The sequence below is a fragment of the Lithobates pipiens genome, unplaced genomic scaffold (genome assembly GCF_037356315.1).
Source record: "Lithobates pipiens isolate NorthernLeopardFrog02 unplaced genomic scaffold, aLitPip1_a1.2 Scaffold_24, whole genome shotgun sequence".
In the NCBI taxonomy this organism is placed as follows: domain Eukaryota; kingdom Metazoa; phylum Chordata; class Amphibia; order Anura; family Ranidae; genus Lithobates; species Lithobates pipiens.
The window spans coordinates 16,831,891-16,851,763 of NW_027507786.1; the positions used below are offsets into that span (position 1 = coordinate 16,831,891).

The window sequence follows — 19,873 nt, forward strand, 5'->3', positions numbered from 1 at the left end:
CCCCCCCATCCTTAAATTGTAGCTCCATAAATACCCACCCTTTGGAAGGAGGGGCGATTCTAAGAAATAATAAAATACAATGAACATTAATAATCATTATTAAAGAAAACCTTGTGCACCCAGGACCTGGGATTATTAATAATGTAAGGCTTAGCCGGGGACTGTCAGACTTACTGCCTCGATCTGGAGGCCGGCAAGGGACTCTGGACTGGAGGAAGTTAGGTGGAGAGACCCCCAGAGAAAGGAAGAAAGTAGAAGACATAATACACCAGGGAAGCCAGCAAGGAAGGGGAAAAGGTGCAACATGAGTAAGTCCGAGAATAAAGGGCCGAAAGGGGGTGGGTCAAAAACTCAGAAAGATCAAGTAAGTTCCATCAAACAATATATGAGTCAGGGAGAAAGCCCTCATAGTAGTCAACAGAGTAAACAGGACCAGACAAAACTGGATAAGAAAAGGAGTGCTGACAAGAAGATAGAGAAACATCTGATCAGTCCAGAGAAGATCTCACAACAGAGAGTGAGCTAGAATCTAGTAGAGTGGATGAACTAAATGTGTCTGCAGCAATACCCGCTAAAGGAGATATGCAGGAGATGTTTTCTAGACTGGAGAAGATGATTGGAGCAGAGCTGAACTTATTGAGAGGAGATCTGGGCCAGGTCTTGGCGAGGGTAGAGGCAGTGAAAAAGAGAGAGTCAACGAACTGGCGCTTGAGACTGGTAATTTAAAGCAACAGCTCACAATCGCACAATAAAATCAGAGAAACCTCCTATATAGACTTGAAGACCAGGAAAACCGGTATAGAAGGCAGAACTTGAGCATCCCGTTTGGTTATAGAGGAGAGAAGAGAAGATCTAAAGGAGATTATTAAAATAATGGTCAGCCCCTTATTAGACAGAGAGCCAAGTAGCTTTCCCCCAATAGAGACAATACACCATGTTGGGAAAACAGGAACCACTAGACCAAGAGACATCATAGTCCGATTTCAATTGTTTGCAGACAAGGAGGAAATATGGGTCAATCTAAGAGGGAAACCCCCCCCCCACAATTTCTAGGGCAGGAGATCCAGATTTTTGCGGACTTGGCTCTCCAAACTTTAGCAAGAAGACGACTCTTGAAGCCCCTACTAGGCCAGATGCAGGCACAAAATATAAAATATAAGTGGGGGTTCCCAGCCAGTCTGATTGGATTTAGGGACAGGAGATCAGCTAGGCTGAGATTCCCAGAGCACCTGGTTGAGTTTTGTAATATACTAGATATAAGTGTTCCTGAGCTACCAGGATGGGGGGTTGGGGGAAGTGGAACTTGATCTGCTCTGGGATGAGGGTACAGAACAGCCTGTTTAAAAAGAAAAAAATAAATAGAAAAGAGAGGGGGTGGGGTGGGTGGGGATGGGGGGTTATGAGGGGGGACTGGTTGGGTGCCGGTGCACCCCCTCCCCTGCTCCAGTGCCCCCATGAGGGGTGCCGGGGCGAGGGGGGCACAATCCCTGAGCCTCACCTCGAGACAGAGAGGGCTGGAGAGGGCCACGAGATTCAGGTTCTCGGACAGCTCTATGGCCTGGTCAGGGCCGGTTGGGTGGGAGGGGCTGAGAGGGGAGGGTAGGGGGGAGGGAGGAAGCAGGAGGGGAAGAGGGTAGAGGGGATAGGGGTAGGGGAAAATAGGTACCTCCGGCAACAGAAAAGAAAGGGAATCTTAGAGGGCAGGAGTATTGTGGGGGACATTAAAAGAAAAGCTCAAATAAGAAGGAATGACAGATATTAACTTTATGACCTATAATGTAAGGGGCCTAAACACCCCCAGAAAGAGTCATAAGATACTAAAAGAATTGAAAAGATATAGGGTGGACGCAGCGTAACTTCAGGAGACACATCTTCCACATACCTCCAGAGTGTGATTATACTCAAATAGCCATCCTATGTGGTATTATGGGGACACAATAACTAAAAGGGCAAGGGGAGTAGCAATAGGCTTTGCAAGAAGAGAACAGTTTAAGCTGGAAGACAGGAAGTTGGATCCAGAGGGCAGATTTTTGTTTCTAAGGGGGATATTAGAAGGAATGGAGTGTACCTTAGCAAATATATATGCACCTAATCAAAACCAGATAAATTACCTCCTGGGAACTCTAGACAAATTAATTGACTTTAAGAGAGGCCCAGTTATTTTGATGGGGGATCTTGATTTTTTCTTAGAGCCAAGAGTAGATAGATGGTCTCGTGCATGGGGCATATCGGACGTGCAGCTAAAAAAGATTTAAAAAAATGCATATGAGTCAGCTAGCTGATGTGTGGAGGAGCCAGCATCCTAGACAATTAGACTGCACATTTTATTCCCCCATGCACGAGACATATTCAAGGATCGATTATATACTGGTGGAGCATAACAGGCGACCGACCACCTTATCAGATCATGCTCCAGTAATCATGGAATTGGTAGTGCAGGGGCTGCAGAGACATAGAGGGAACTGGCGATTAAACAAAGAGTTGCTCCGGGAAGAAGTAGATACGGAAGAGATCGCAGGATCAATTCTATGGGAGGCGCACAAAGCCTATATTAGGGGGCTACTTATAGCAATGGTTTGAGGAAATCTATAGAGTGGAACAAGAACATAAATCCGGACAGGACCACAAGAGAGAGAAACATTGAATAATAGTCACTAAAAGGGATGAGTTGAAAGAGCTCCTGGAGCAAGAAACAAAAAAACTTTTAACAGAATTACCAAGGAGAGATATTTGTGGGGCAACTAAACAAGTAAACACCTCACTAGAATACTCCAAAAGAAGAGAGCAATAAATTATATGGAAAAAATACAAAAAATGGAGAGCTAGTATTTAAAACAAGTGAAATAGCAGAAACTTTTAGGGACTATTATAAGGCTCTGTACGCAATAGAACCTAAAGAAGGGCCTCATGGAGAGAAAAGATAGAATAAAAAAGTTTCTGGATAATGCAGCTCTGCCGAAAATTACTGAAAGTGAAAGGGAGATGTTAGAAAAGGGTAAAGGGTAAAGATAAACGGGGCGGTTTCCGCACTCTTTGAGCTTAAAAATGGGATGAGACAGGGCTGCCCCTTGTCTCTAGGGATGGCCTTGAGGTACGCCCAGCGGTCGGTTCGCTGCGGATTTTGCGTGTTAGCGATTCGCCAAACGGTGGACTTCTGCCGCTGTTCACCCGGCGGACACATTGTGAAAGAACTTTGACCCATGATGACACATCCATCATGGGGTACAGATCAGCCAATTGAGACATTTCAGCACATGGACAATTGGACATACCCCCACCTTATAAATAGACCTGATCTGGTGGCCATTTTACATTCTGTCTTTTGTCAGTGTAGGGAGAGGTTGCTGTGTGGAGCAGGGACAGACTGTAGTGACACAAATCACTAGCTATTAGGTCCACAAAAGTCCTTTTAAGGACTGGTATAGGTGTACAGTATATAGGGTTCTGGTGCACTGCTGCTGACTGCTGTACTGCTGATTGCTGAGTGCACTGCTGACCGATTCTGCAGCTGCCTTTTAAGATAGGAGAGGAGGATCACAAACTCGCCGTGTTCACAGACGATGTTTTATTTTTTGTCAGTCAGCCCAGGAGCACAATGCCTAAACTACTTAAGACTCTGGCCAAATACGGGGAAATTTCTAACGTCAAGATAAATTTTACGAAAATCAGAGATATTAAATATAAATCTAGATAAAAATGAAGTTAAAAAAATGCAGCAGGAATTCAGATTTCCATGGCGAAAAGAATTAAAATATCTAGGAGTGAAGCTTGTGAACTCCTTGAAAAAGATATATAAGGTAAATTCCATCCCTTTGTTGGACAAAATCAAAAGCGTAATCAAAGAGCTACTTAATAGGCCTCTGTCATGGATAGGGAGAGTGAACACACTAAAAATGACCATACTTCCCAAAATTACCTACAAGTTTCAAATGCTCCCAGTCCCCCTTCTACAATATTACTTCAGGAAACTAAAGGCATTGGCGATGAACTTTGTTTGGAAGAATAGAAAGCTTAGGATCTCTGATCAAATACTAACACAGGATAAAAGTCACGGGGGGTTGGCAATCCCTGACATTAAAAAATATTATGACGTGGTGGTCTTATCAAGAATCCCAGAGTGGGTGAAGGAAAAAAGTGAGAAAAGGTGGGTAAAAGCTGAGAAAACACTGAGTAAGGTAAGGTTAAATAGTACAATTTGGGAACCCCCAAAAATTAGGGCACTAGATGAGAAAACACAAAATACTTTGAAAATATGGGATAGGCTTTATAAGAAGCTAATTGGGAAATACAATTCACCATTAATTTCACTATATGAAAGTAATTTTATTTATACCAGGGAAAAGGTCAATAGGGGGGAGATGGATGGGGGAGCAGGTACAATTAAGAGATATCACGAAGGAAGGTAAAATATTGTCACTTAAGGAAATTGAAAAGAAAAGCAATCTTAGTGGAGTTATGGAGTGGCGGTATCTTCAGTTGCGGCATTTTATAAAAAACTTACCTCAGCCCATTAGAGGTAATGATGATTTGCTACCATTAGAAAGGCTATGCATAATGGAGAATACAAAGAATATGATATCAAAAATGTATAGCCTGTTGTTAAAGATGGATGAACTGGAGATCCCGCCATTCATTAAGAAATGGGAAAGGGAATTGGGAACACAAATTGATAGGAACACGATAGTAAAGGTGATGAAATTAACCCACAGCTCTGCAGTAGATAGCCGAACCGCGGAGATGAACTAGAAGTGCTTAACTAGGTGGTATACTACCCCAGACAAGATTAGCAAATACCAAACTGCCAACTCATCTGACTGCTGGAGAGGTTGTAAAACCTTAGGGACTATGGCTCACCTGTGGTGGGATTGTCCCATTATAAAGGATTACTGGGAAAAGATTCTGGGATATATAAGGATAATCACTGAACAGGAAATAGGGAATGATCCCTGAGCCATATTATTACATGGAGTGCAAGGAGAAACAGCACAGTATAAAAACTTGTTAGTCCCATTGCGGACAGCCCAACACTTTTGGAGTGGGTAGATGCGGTGGAAGAAACATATAAGGCTGAATGTTTAAAGTATGATTTAGAGGAGAGGAATGAGGGGACCAGGGAAAAATGGAAGTCTTGGAGGGAATTTAAAAAAAAACTGGAGTGATGTCGAAGCCCTGAGGTTCTAGTACGGGCAGTTAAAAACAAACAAAAAAAAAGAGCTAGAAAAAGGCCGCAACGGAGGGTGGGGGTGGGGGGGGGGTTGGGATGGAAGGGGGATTGAAGTGTAAAAAAAATTTTTTCAATAGGAAAAGTGATTACTTTGGGAAATCATAAGAAGAAGGGGGGGGGGGGGGGAGAGAGAGAAAAAAAAATATATATATATAAAATACCCCTCCCATGAAAAAGATTAATGAACTAAAAAATGTATATAATAAGAATAAAAATATTCTTTTGGAATAAAATCAATATGAAGGCACGATGATGTGGAATTGTGCAGAGACACAAGGAGAGACAATATGACCTAGGTCTCTTGAATGATTAAGCTGAGGTGGCAAAAAAAAAAAGAAAAAAAAAAATGTTCTTTTTTTTGCAAAACAGAAAAAGATAGGCTGCGCTAAAACTAACAAAACATAATCTAAATTAATAAAAAGTCCATAAATCATTAATTAGTGAATAAACGATTCATTAGTGAATAACAAATACAAGCTACAACATAATATTGTTTGTAAAAATAAATAGAAGATAAACAGTCCAATGGAGATATCAAAATAAAAGACTGATCCGTAAACCAAGCAAAATGGAAGTTCCACAGTGTAAAATGAAGCCACAGATGGATATTGATACATGTTCCCCAGGGTAGTACCCAGACCCCCATAGCCCTTTTATTACCAATGATGTGCATATAAGCCTTTCAAATTAGGACGTTTGATTTTTCATGTCCCATGGACTTTAATAGAGTTTGCATGTTCGGTAGAACTTTTTCCCTGTTCAAATATTTTGGTGTGAACTGAAGGGGCGGAGCGTTTGGAGCTCATCACTAGCTATAGGTAACACTGAAGGAGCTCTGTGATAGATAGAAGGAGAACCAGGTGAGAGCAGAGTCTTGAATAAGGATGAGCCGAACATCCCCCGGTTCGGTTCGTACCAGAACTTTCGAACGGACCGAAAATTTGTGCGAACTTTAAAACCCCATTGAAGTCTATGGGACTCAAACGTTCGAAATAAAAAAGTGCTAATTTTAATGGCTAATATGCAAGATATTGTCCTAAAAAGGGTTTGGGGACCTGGCTCCTGCCCCAGGGGACATGGGTCAATGCCTAAAATGATTTTAAAAATGGCAGTTTTTTCGGGAGCAGTGATTTTAATGACGATTAGAGTGAAAAAAAAGTGAAATATTCCTTTAAATATCATGCCTGGGGGATGTCTCTAGTATGCCTGTGAAGTGCCACATGTTTCCCGTTTTTAGAACAGTCCCTGCACAAAATGACATTTAACGAAAAAAAAGTCATTTAAAACTGCTTACGGTTTTAATGTTATATCTGGTTCCGGCAATACGGATGAAAATCATTGAGAAAAATGGCATGGGTAGCCCCCCTGCCCATTACCAGGCCCTTTGGGTCTTGTATGAATATTAAGGGGAACCCCGTACCCATATTAAAAAAAGGAAAGACGTGGGGCCCCCAGGCCCTATATACTCAGCAGTATAAAGGTGGTGCAAACAAGACAGGGACTGTGTAGGTTTGCTGTGTTAAGTAGAATCTGTTTGTAATTTTGAACTGGTACATTTTTAAAGTGTAGCTCCAGTCAAAAAATCAATTTTTAAGCTTTATGGAAAACATAGGGAAGGGTTATCACCCCTGTATAATTTTTTTTTGCCGTACGTCTTTTTTTTCATCACTTCCTGTTGTCTCCTTCCATTTGCAAGTAGGAGACATTTGTAAGTTGCATGTTTGAAAGTAGGGGCCTGCTCTATTTGCTCTGCAGAAATGGCGGAACAAGGTGTTGGTGTTGCCACAACATTATAAGCCCTCAAAGTGACTCTTGGTGGGCGCTGGAGTGCTCTGCTGTGAACGCTTATATCAAAAATTGTAATTACATGCCATTGTTGAACAGTGGTAGAAAAATTGGGCCTTTGGTGGTTGTGGTGGTGGTGCTGGTGCCACAACACTATAAGTCCTCACAGTTACTCTCGGTGGGAACAGGAACAGGTCCTGCTGTGAAATATTATATCAAGAACTGTAATTACATGCCCCTGTTAAACAAGGGCTGAAAAATTGGGCCTTAGGCACTGCTTACTGGTGCCACGACACTGCAACCTCTCCCAGATACTCTAGTTGGAGTGCAGGAATGAGCCCTGCTGCAAAGCATTGCATCAAAAATTGTATTACATGCCCCTGTTAAACAGGGGCTGAAAAATTGGGCCTATACACTGCAAACTCTCCCATATACTCTAGTTGTAGTGCAGGAATGAGCCCTGCTGCAAAGCATTGCATCAAAAATTGTAATTACATGCCCCTGTTAAACAGGGGCTGAAAAATTGGGCCTTAGGCATTGCAATCTCTCCCATATACTCTAGTTGTAGTGCAGGAATGAGCCCTGCTGCAAAGCATTGCATCAAAAATTGTAATTACATGCCCCTGTTAAACAGGGGCTGAAAAATTAGGCCTTAGGCACTGCAACCTCTCCCATATACTCTAGTTGTAGTGCAGGAATGAGCCCTGCTGCAAAGCATTGCATGAAAGATTGTAATTACACGCCCATGTTAAACAGGGGCTGTAAAATTGGTCTGGTGGCATCACCCAGAACCAAAAATGTTCTTCCAAGACATCAGCGGAGGAGGAAGAGGACAGTCACCCAGCATAACAGGACAGTCACTCAGCATCAGCATAGGCAGTCTTGAAGGAATGTGATATTTAAAAAAAATTATTCGGTTACATCAGCTTCAGGTGCTTGGTAGCTGTGGGTGATCCAAGACTGATTCATCTTTATGAAGGTCAGTCGATCAACCGAGTCGGTGGACAGGTGCACCCTGTGATCGATAACAAAGCTACCAGCAGCACTGAAGGTGTGTTCCAAAAGAACGCTGGATGCAGGACAGGCCAGTAGCTCAATTGCATACTGTGCAAGCTCTGGCCAGTGATCCATCCTCAAGACCCAGTAAGCCAGAGGATTTTTGGTGGGAAAGGTGTCCAAGTCTGACCTTGCCCCTAGGTATTCCTGCACCATGTAAATCATACGCTGGCGATGGTTGCTGGAACCGATCATACATTTGAGCTGCGGACTAAAAAATTGTCTGAATGCATCGGTCAGATGGCCACCTTCTCCACCACTCCTTCTGACCTCAGCAACACGTTGTCCAGGACCAGGAGTTTTTATAACCTCCCAGTCTCTGGGAACACGTTGCACAGACCTTTCTGCAAGGCCTCCCGGAGATGTCTCATCATCTGCACCCTCTGCGATGGCAAGATAAGGTCGGCAACCTTACCCTTGTACCGTGGATCAAGGAGAGTGGCCAGCCAGTAATGGTCCCTCTCCTTGATCCGAAGAATACGAGGATCCTTCCACAGGCTTTGCAGGATCAGGGAGGCCATGCAGCGTAGGTTAGCAGAGGCATTCAGTCTGGAGTCCTCTGGGTCACTAAGGACAACATGATCCACAGCTACCTCCTCCCAGCCACGTACAAGTCCACGGGTTTCTTGGTACTGTAAATCATCCCTACAAGACTGCTGCTGTTGATGCTGAGTGCCAGCCTCCCCCTCCATGCTGACACAATCCTCCTCCTCCTCCTCCTCTTCCTGTGTGATGGGTGGGACAGCAGGAACACTGTCTGGATAAAGGGGGCCTTGAGAGGCAAGGAAGTCCTCCTCTTCCTGCCTCTGTTCTGCCTCAAGTGCCCTGTCCATTATTCCACGCAGCATATGATCCAACAGGTGGACGAGAGGTACAGTGTCATTGATGCATGCACTGTCACTGTTCACGATCCTTGTGGCCTCCTCAAATGGTGACAGGACAGGGTATGCATCCCTGATCTTGCCCCACTGGTGTGGTGAGAAAAAAACGAGCTTCCCTGACCCTGTCCTGGTGCCGTAGTCACACAGGTACTCATTGATGGCCCTCTGCTGCGTGTGCAGCCACTGCAGCATGGCCAACGTTGAGTTCCACATTGTCACATATAAGGAGGTTCTTGGGCAGGTTCAACTCCTTTTGACAATCAGCCAGCCGAGGACAGGCATTAAATGATCGGCGGAAATGCACACAGACTTTCCTGGCCTGCTTCAGGATATCCTGTAAGCCCTGGTACCTGGCCAAGAACTACTGCACCGCCAGGTTAAGGACATGAGCCACACAGGGCACATGGGTCAGTTGTCCCTGTTGGAGGATGGAGAGGAGGTTGGTGCCATTGTCGCAAACCACCAATCCTGGCTTAAGCTGGCGTGGCATCAACCACCTCTCGGCCTGCCCCTGCAGAACTGACAAAATATCTGCCCCAGTGTGGCTCCTGTCCCCCAAATAAACCAGCGCAAGCACAGCATGGCATTGTTTTGCCTGCGTACTTGCGCAGCCCCTTAAACACCTACGGAGCACCGCTGGTTCCGAGGACAGAGCACTGGAAGAGGCCATGGAGGAAGAAGAAGAGGAGGGGGTGGAGGAGAGAGGTGTGTCACAACCAGTAGTAGCATTTTGGAGGCGTGGTGGTGGAACAACCTCCAACACTACTGCAACTTGTCCTGCATCCTTCTCAGCTGCCAGAAGAGTGACCGAATGGGCAGTGAAAGACAGGTAACATCTCTGTCCATGCATGCTAGACCATGAGTCAGCAGTAATATGCACCTTACCGCTGACCGCTTTGTCCAGCGAGGCAAGGACATTGCCTTCCACATGCCGGTAGAGAGCAGGAATCGCCTTCTGTGAGAAAAAGTGGCATTTGGGAACCTGCCACTGAGGAACCGCACATTGCACAAACTCACGGAAGGGGGCCGAGTCTACCAACTAAAAAGGTAGCAGCAGTGCTAGCATTCAACTGCTGGGCATGTGGATGGCTGGGAGTGAACTTCTTTCTATGGTCCAGAAGCTGGGCAGGGAAATTTGCCTGCTACAATCAGACGTGGGTGTACTGCTAGCAGATTGCCCGCAAGTACTTGGCTGTGACACACCTAATTCTACACCTTCATTCCTCTCAGCGCAGGTTTCAGAGAGGACTGAAGGTCTAGTGGGGTTGGAGATCCCAGCTGATGAGGAGCAAGAAGTGGTCCGCTTTGTTCTTTGGTGTGGGTCTTTGAGGTACGCTTGCCAACGAGCTGCATGACAGGTCAACATATGTCTGGTCAAGCATGTGGTGCCCAAGTGGCTGATGTTTTGGCCACGCGAGATACGCTTGAGACATATGTTGCAAATAGCAGCGGTGCGATCTGATGCACATGCAGAGGCAGCACCCTGCACAGGCGAAGCTCTGAGGTGTGATTCAGTCAGTGTGCTGCCCCTAAGCTGGCCCCCGGAGGGCATCCTGTCTCATTGGAGATGTGCCTCCTCCTTCTCCTCCTCCTCTCTGCTACCAGGCACCCACGTGGAGTCAGTGCCCTCATCATCCCCTACCTTTTCATCGCTGGAGCAAACCTGGCAGTATACTGCAGCTTGTGGAACATGACTGCTAGATTGCTGTCTTTCTTGATCATCCCCTCTCTCTGCGCTCACGCTACTGCCTTCCTCTAGCTGAGTATCATCATCAGAGCCTACAAAACACTGGGCATCCTCCTGAAGCATGTACCCAACACTGTGCTCAAAGAGTTCAGGGGACTCCTCAGGAGGACGTGGTGGGTCTAGGGAAGGAGTCACTGATGATGACATTGAGATGAGGGAAGAGGATGCGTTGGCAGCTGCTTTGCTAGTACCCTGAGCCTGGGTGAGAGAGGATGAGGAGGATGAAGAGGGCTTGGTCATCCACTCTACCAACTCTTCGGCATGATGCCGCTCAACACATCAAGCTGCTGAAAATAAGGACAAGCGCGTCCGTTGGCCACGTGCTGATGACGATGCAGCGCGTCCACGACCAGCACTGTTGTCTCTAGACACAGAGCCTGCTTGCCCTCTTTTATCGGCTCATGCCTGTCTGCCTCTCCTTGTTGGTCTTCCAGACATGGTAATAGCCTGAAGGGAGATGGGAAAACCAGCGATTGGGTAGTGTATATTGTGCTGGAGGCCCACAACACCCAGAAACTCCTGCAGATGCCTTTATTATAGAACAACAGGAATTAAAGGGTAGATACCGGTGTATACTGTGCTGTGCTGGAGGCACACAACACCACCTAAATCCTGCAGATGGCAGATGGCTGAATTAGAGAAGAGCAAAATAGGTGGATAAAGGTGTATACTGCGCTCAGGGCACACAGACAACACCCACAAACTCCTGCAGATGGCTGATAGCTAAATTACAGAAGAGCAATATAGCTATATAGGTGGGTACAGGTGTATACTGCACTCAGTGCACACAGACAACACCCAGAAACTCCTGCAGATAGCTGATAGCTCAATTACAGAAGAGCAATAGCGCTAAATAGGTGGATAAAGGTGTATACTGTGCTCAGGTCACACAGACAACACCCAGAAACTCCTTCAGATGGCTGATAGCTCAATTACAGAAGAGCAATATAGCCATATAGGTAGATAAAGGTGTATACTGCACACAGACAACACCCAGAAACTTCTGCAGATGGTTGATAGCTCAATTACAGAAGAGCAATAGCGCTAAATAGGTGGATAAAGGTGTATAATGCGCTCAGGTCACACAGACAACACCCAGAAACTCCTGCAGATGGCTGATAGTTCAATTACAGAAGAGCAATATAGCTATATAGGTAGATAAAGTTGTATACTGCACACAGACAACACCCAGAAACTTCTGCAGATGGTTGATAGCTCAATTACAGAAGAGCAATAGCGCTAAATAGGTGGATAAAGGTGTATAATGCGCTCAGGTCACACAGACAACACCCAGAAACTCCTGCAGATGGCTGATAGCTCAATTACAGAAGAGCAATATAGCTATATAGGTGGATAAAGGTGTATACTGCACTCAGGTCACACAGACAACACCCAGAAACTCCTGCAGATGGCTGATAGCTCAATTACAGAAGAGCAATAACGCTAAATAGGTGGATAAAGGTGAATACTGCTCTCAGGGCACACAGACAACACCCAAAAACTCCTGCAGATAGCTGATAGCTCAATTATAGAAGAGCAATAGCGCTAAATAGGTGGATAAAAGTGTATACTGCTTTGAAGGTACACAGAAAACACCCACTAACTCCTGCAGACGCCAACACACTACACAAGGCCGCCGCACTGGTGGCCTTATATAGTGTGGGGCATGTACTACACAGCCTGAGCAATGATTGGCCACAGGCAAATGGTTGTTGTAAGTGAAGGAGAAGCTAAGACGGTTGTAGACTAAGCGTTCTAAAAGTTCTGCAAATGGGAGCAAGGAAATGGGTCTTAAGTTGTTCAGGCTGGTGGGGCCCTGTGATTGCTTTTTAACTATGGGGGTGATCAGGGCATGTTTTAGAGGGGAGGGGAAGATGTCAGTGGAGAGACTGAAGATGTGAGTGAGGGAGCATAGAATAGAAGAGGGTGACCGTAGTAGATGTGAGGGAATAGGATCCAAGGGACAGGTGCTAAGGCTTCTGAGTAAAGTTTAGCGACCTCTTCGATAGTAGCAAGGTCAAAAGAGGAAAATGTTGAGAGTGGATTTGTATAGGGTATGTTAAGTAGGATAGATTTCTGTGCAGTGGAGATGCCCCCACAAATTCCATCAATCTTGATTTTAAAGTGATTTGGCAATCTTATGAGCAGTGAGCAATTTACTAGGTGGAGATGGTGGTGAAAAATGTAGAGAAGAGACGACGAGGACTAGAGGACAGAGTATTAATGAGAGTGACAAAGTAGGCTTGTTTGGCAGCATGGAGGAAGGAATTGTTTTTGAAGAATTCAGATTTATATTGGGTGAATGCATTCTGGGATTTGGTTTCATGCCACACTCGCTCCAGTGTACACGCTATGTCTCTTAAGGTTTCTGGTGTTGTCGATCTGCCAAGGTTGTAATAGCCAGGGGGTGATATTTTGTGTAGTGAAAGAAGTAAGAGAGTCCAGTGTGGATGAAAGTGAACTGTTGTAGACAGAAGTGATCATGTTAGGGCAAGACAGGGGTGAGATTTTGTCATGGAGGTGGTCAGTTGCACAATAGAAAAGAGAAGGGTTAAAGTGGCGAAGGTTTCTGTGGGTAACTGTTTTCTGCTCGGAGGGACAGGTGGCAGGAGACAAGGACATTGTGAAAGTGATGAGGCTGTGGTCAGAGAGAGGAAAGGGGGAATTGGTGAGGTTGTAGGGGGTGCAAATATGGGAGAAAACAAAGTCAAGGCTATTACCATCAGAGTGAGTGGAGTACTGTGTCCAATGTGTTTGGTCAAAGGATGAGGTTAAGTTAAAAATTTGGGATGTAGCTGAGCCGTTAACGTTAGTTGGGATGTTAAAATCACCAAGAATGATGGTGGGTATTTTAGTGGAGAATAAGTAGTATACCCAGACAGAGAAGTCATCAAGGAAGCATGACACAGGTCCAGGAGGCAGATAGATCACTTCAATCCCTAGGGAAATTGGAGAAAACAGACAAATACAGTGTGTCTCAAAATAAGAGAAATATAGAGAGAGAGGGGTAGGAGGGACTTGAAAGGGGCTCAGTGGGGATAAAAGCAAACCAACTCCACCTCTTTTCCATCCACTAGGTTTGGGTGAGGTAGCCAATGGAGGCCTCCATGGGAGAGAGCTACGTGCAAAGCAGAATCTGACTCTTGAAGTCATCTTTCTGTGATTGCAAAACGGTTAAGGGAGTGGGAGACAAAAAGTTAATGGACAGAAGTGAGCAGAATAGAGGGGGCATATTAAAGGGTAAAGTGGATAGGATTAAGACTTGTAAAATGCCTTCCAAAGTGGTGGTGTGCAGTCAGACCGGAGTGGAGCAGAGCTCTTTGTGGTCTTTTCTTGCTGCTTTCGTTATCCTGCTTTAGTTAAACTGTTCACCTGCTAATTAAACCTGCAGAAAAATGACTAATGGCAGAAAAATTGCTCTGCCTGAACCCACTGTCTCTGACTTCTCCCAGAGGCTCTACTAAAATTAAAAGGTAGTTGCTTTTGTAAAGTTGATATGAATGAGAACTCTATGATAAATTTGATCTCTTCTGAGCATTCTGTTCCTAAGAATCTTCATATCACAAAAGACTCCATTCACTAAACTATAAGGAGTATTAAGTATTTGATCAAGTCAGACTCAAAACAGAGGCTCAAAAGAGTCTAAAATAAAATTAATAAACGCAAATATACACAGTACTGCTCCACGTGATGGGATTAAAACCACAAAACATTTATTATAATCCAATATTGTATCTTTTCTGCTCCCTAGAATAATCTGTGTAATAAAAAAAGTCTGTAAAAATAAAAATAAAATAGTTAGATTAGGAATTGATCGAAGTTAGTGTTAGTGTGTTTTAGGTGGGATTTAAAAAAAGTTTTTACATTTAGTGTCAGTGGTTATGAAGATTTTGGTTACCACTTGGCCAAGACTTTTTTTTTTTTTTTTTTATAAGTCTTCCCATCAGTGTTTCATTATACTGTATCTCTTGGTCTATACAAAGTTTTTATCTGGAATTACAATAAATGTTTTGTGGTTTTAATCATATTATGTGGTCTTGATATGGTACTGAATAGATTATAGTTTGTCCATGAGCTCCCATTTTGAGCCTGACTCACTCGTTTATTATTTTATTCTTCTGTTAAGAAAATTATATTATAATAATGAAAAGTATATGGCCTGAAATATGACTGATGATAACCTGTACAAATGTCTTTTGGATTCCCAATAAAAACATTTTGAAAAAAAAAAGTATAAGATGGTAGACACCTTTAGTGCAATACAGAAGAGAAATGGTGCAGTATTTCCTACCAAATCCCTTCATCAAGATTACCAAATCTATTTATATTTTTTTTCTGTATACAAGAGACCTTAACAAGTAACACATTTATTCATTTTCAGATAATAAACCCAGTTTATGGAGAAGATGTAAGAAGTATGTTATTAAATGAATCCGTAATATTTATGGAGCAAATCTGTTTGGGATCTTCAGTGTACTACCATAATGGAGTCCTGGACATATCACAGCCTGTAAAGGTAGACAATGACATTTTTTAAGGGTTGGCTGGTTATTACCAGTTTGTTACTTTCGGTTCCAGCACCCCACATGGAATGAACGTTTTCCACAGCAGCTCCCACTGAGCAGTAAAGCATTGAATTTAAAATTCTCCCATGGCTGCCTAACTGATTGGTCTCTCCCCACTCAGCCCTGATACCATCATACGGAACGGTTTCTGAATAAGAGTGGCCCCAGCACTCAACAGCTACCCTGGCAGCCCAGTAATGCAGAGCCAACACAGGATCCCAATATGGCAGGGGACTCAGTCATACATCACAGTGGCTCCAGCTCACAGTCAGCAAGCCCAGCCACAGATCCCTCCCATGAAAGGATCAATCTGGATGTAGCATCCCTGCTCTCCCCCACTATTGCGGATGCAGTAGAGAAAGTGTATTAACTGTCATGGAGCAGATCAAAAAGGAGATGAGTTAGCACTTTTAGCGCTTATCTGAGTCAGAGCACAGGGTCTCATCCATGAAAGATGAGCTCCTGCAAACACAAGATGTGATCCAACAGCGCTCTAAGATTCAAAAGTCTGTAATTCAGAAAATAGAGGACTTAGAAAACCGGTCAAGGCACAACATGCAAATTACTGACCTTCCTGAATCATATAAGGTGAGCTCATTATTGGATATTTGTTCTGTGTATATACCTGAAGCCCTGAGTATGAAACAGCCTTGCATGGCTGAAAAAGCTCATTGTCTGGGTGCCCCCTTGGACGATCAAACACCCAGACCAATGATCATAAAAATGCTTAAACTTCGTGGATAAACTCGCCATACTTCTATGTCCTCACCATGCACATGCATGACAGTCACAATTTCTATTATTTGTGGACTACTCCCAGGAAATGTCCCAAAGGCAAAAAGTCATCCAATGAGTCCTCTTTTTAAATGCATACAATTCACCCTAGCATACCCAGCCATACTATATCTTCGCTTGTCCAATGGAGAATGACTATCCTTCAAATATCCTTCTGAAGCAGAGTCCCTTTTACAGTCCCTCAACTTGGAAACCAACAACAACCCAGCTGCTTGAGACTTAGGCCCTCTTTGTCCTATGGAGAAACATAGCCCCAAGAAGAACCCACCCAATTCACCCAAGATGTATTCACATGGTAGTCAGTCAAAACCCAGCTGACCACAGCCCACCTGCTTACGAACATGGATCGTCTTATTGGAATACAGTCTATAAAGCTATCCAATGATCTCACAGAAAAAAAACTGCTATCACAATATAAAGAGGCTAGCACATGCCTTAAGGAAACCCAGAGATCCCTCTTCCTTCACAATTTCTGGCCAAGTTAATTTATGGGATCACTTAATACTCTAAGGATCCACTGTTTGTTATTCAGCTATTACTCCCCACCGGTCCCGTCTCCCTCAAAATGGCTAGAGGACCCTACTGGCCCCTTTCATTAAACTCACACCTGTCTGCCGGTTGTATTCAGATCCATACTCAAAAAATGGACGTCCTCTATGGCACCCACCATCTCAGATATTAAACATGAGCTGACAACCTTGCTCTGTACAATGAAACTTGACATGGACCTTTGCTCTTCTCTTCTCTCCATAATTTTTTAAATAAGTAGCAAATGTTTTTCTTTACATCAACCTCCACGAAAAGGTTGCCCTAATGTCTTCCCTCCAGTTCACCGGAGACCTCTTGCTGCCACCTTGCATACTAGTGATCGGTTATTCTTTCCACTTTGCCCACTCACCTGATACTCCCCCTTGGGCTGCAAGACTCCTCTAATCATACTTCACTGGAGTAACACTCTAGAGCCGCAAAAACTTTGGTCTATAACCCCAGGTTGCTCTTATTTTTGTATAAATATAAATATGGTCTGTCTGTTATATTATTGTCTCTCCCCCCCTCTTCTTCCCCTTGCCCCATTTCCCTTCCCTTCATTGTCGGGGGCATCCCTAGAGAGATCTTATCTCCATCCAAACCTTCGTGTTTCACTTAGATCAACCAAAATAGATCTTGTAAAGTGTTTCAGCTGATGTGATTTAACTAATTTGACTGTTATGGGAAGTGTTTTTTTTTTCTTTTATGTTAAGTTTCAGAATTTCTAGCGCTGGCTTTATGTGTACTGTGACCATATTCATCTGTAAAACTCAATAAACTGTTTCAGTTTTTTTAAGAAATTACCATTTCTTGACACTTGGATTGCCTCACAGTGCCGAGAATGCCCTCAAAAGCGTGATTTAAGAACACAAGGTTTGTGTAATATTCCATGTCCTTCTGCCCTACTGTGAATTCCCATTACAATTTGCTTGAAATTGTAACTGTAAAGGTTGTGGCTGTAAAAAACATACAAAAAAAAACAGTCTGTCTGACCCAATGTGTTACATGCCACTTGTACCAGTTTCCTGTGCCATTACAATAGCGTGGGAGGCTTTGTTAACCACTTTCTGATTGCATGCATTTATGTGTCCTCATGGAAGTGGGTATTTATCTGTAGGGCTGCATATATGCACTGCTGTGTTAGTGCTGATGCTTCCAGCACAGAGATTGAGCTGTTAGTGACAGATCCAGGTCTTCCACTAGCAATCAAGAACCAGGAGGCGCAGTTGTCAATCACTTGATCATTGTGATATCCTCTGATTGGCTATCACTATACAGCCTACCCATCTTGTCTTCTCTTGAATGGAGAAAAAATACATTTTATGTACAAGATATATTATATAATATATTGTATACATGCAGGATTCTTTATATAATACATTGGATACATACAGGATCCATTATATAATACATTGTAAACATACAGGAACAATTATATAAGACATGGTATATACAGGATTAATTATATAATACATTGTATACATACAGGATACATTATATAATCCTCTGCAGACATACAGGAAACATTATATAATACATTGTATACATGCAGAATACATTGTATAAATATAGGATCAACTATAGAATACATTGTATATACTGGATCCATTATATATTACATTGTATATACAGGATCCATTATATAATACATTGTATACATACGGGAAACATTATACAATACATTGTATACAAAAAGGATCCATTATATAATACATTGTATACATAAAGGATCCATTATCTAACACATTTTATACTTACAGGATACATTATATAATGCATAGCCTATATAGATATACATTACCAGCCTAGTGCATTATACCGCAGCATTTATTTAATAAAAAACATAATAAAATATACTTACAACCAAGAACCAGGAGGCGCGGTTGTCAATCACCTGATCATTGTGATATCCTCTGATTGGCTATCACTATACAGCCCACCCATGTTGTCTTCACTTGAATGGAAAAAAAATGCATTGTATGTACAGGATATATTATATAATATATTGTATACATACAGGATCCTTTATATAATACATTGTTTACATACAAGATGGATATGTTATATAATACATTGTATACATACAGGATACTTTATATAATATATTGCATATGCAGGATTCTTTATATAATACATTGGCAACATACAGGATCCATTATATAATGCATTGCATACATACAGGAAACATTATATAATGCATTGCATACATACAGGAAACATTATATAATGCATTGCATACATACAGGAAACATTATATAATGCATTGCATACATACAGGATCCATTATATAATAGACATGTGCATTTGTTTTAGTCCAAATGCATTTTAGTCCGAATTTTGAGTATTTTCATTATCGTTTTAACAAACGATAATGAATGTGCAAAATCCGAAAACCGAAAGATCCGATAAACAAATTCTTTATTTTCGTTTTCGTTGTGACAACAGTTCAATATAGATAGGAGATTCGACATGACGCTGACAATAACAATCGAATGTGCCTAACCTTAGCTCTATTAGTCCAAGATTATTCTACATAGAGAGAAAAGATTCGACATAGAGAGAAAAAATTTGACATTATAGAGACAATAGACAAAGAAAGAGGGGGAGGGGAAGAGTTGGGACTTTAAATGAGGCATTGAATATAACAATTCAACTACCTCCATCCCTGTTTCAATATAAACAAAAAAAAAATATTTTGTGTTGGGACTTTAAATGAAGCATAGCTGCACAGTAGGTATGCAAGGACATGTCTGAAATTGATTGGTTTAGTTATAGGATTCAGAAAGTTTAAAATAATAACATCATAAACAATAGTATCAATAGGTTATATTTCATATACATATATATATACAAGCGCATATTGCAACATGATTTACAGTAGTAATCAACATCTTGATAAAATCCATAATTGTAAAAAGAGCAAAAATAGTCTTCCATTAGTTGAAGCATATGGCATTGTAGATACAATAAGAGGGGGGGAAATTTCAGACATATGCTTGCAGATGGTAGCATAAAAAGCGCACATGGCGCCAGGCGGCTGGCTTGGCGAGTGTCCATCTGCTATAAATATAGGGTAAGTGCAACTGTCGGCCGCCGAACACTGCCAGCTGTTGGAACACCGACACCGCCTCCTCCTTAGATTTTGCAGCGTAACGTAGGTGGTCTTTGGGGCCATATCGCACCACCAGTTGATACACGCAGTTTGTGTTGTTTCCTTCACAACTTCTTTGCACCCTGTTTGACACTCATTTGCTTTAGTTATTGGCAATTATGGGTTGTTTGGTATATTTTA

At 42.7% G+C, this 19,873-nt stretch overlaps 1 protein-coding gene across 2 annotated transcripts in view; it reads left to right on the plus strand.

Annotated features, from left to right (window-relative positions):
• LOC143929689 (uncharacterized) overlaps positions 1–17,381 on the plus strand; it is a 126,395-nt gene extending 109,014 nt beyond the window's left edge. For both annotated transcript variants that reach the window (XM_077453634.1, XM_077453635.1), the window contains one exon: positions 15,075–17,381. In XM_077453634.1, coding sequence (XP_077309760.1) covers positions 15,075–15,124 — 50 coding nt within the window. In that variant the 3' untranslated portion in view covers positions 15,125–17,381. The remainder of the gene's footprint in view (positions 1–15,074) is intronic.
• Positions 17,382–19,873: the final 2,492 nt, after the last annotated feature.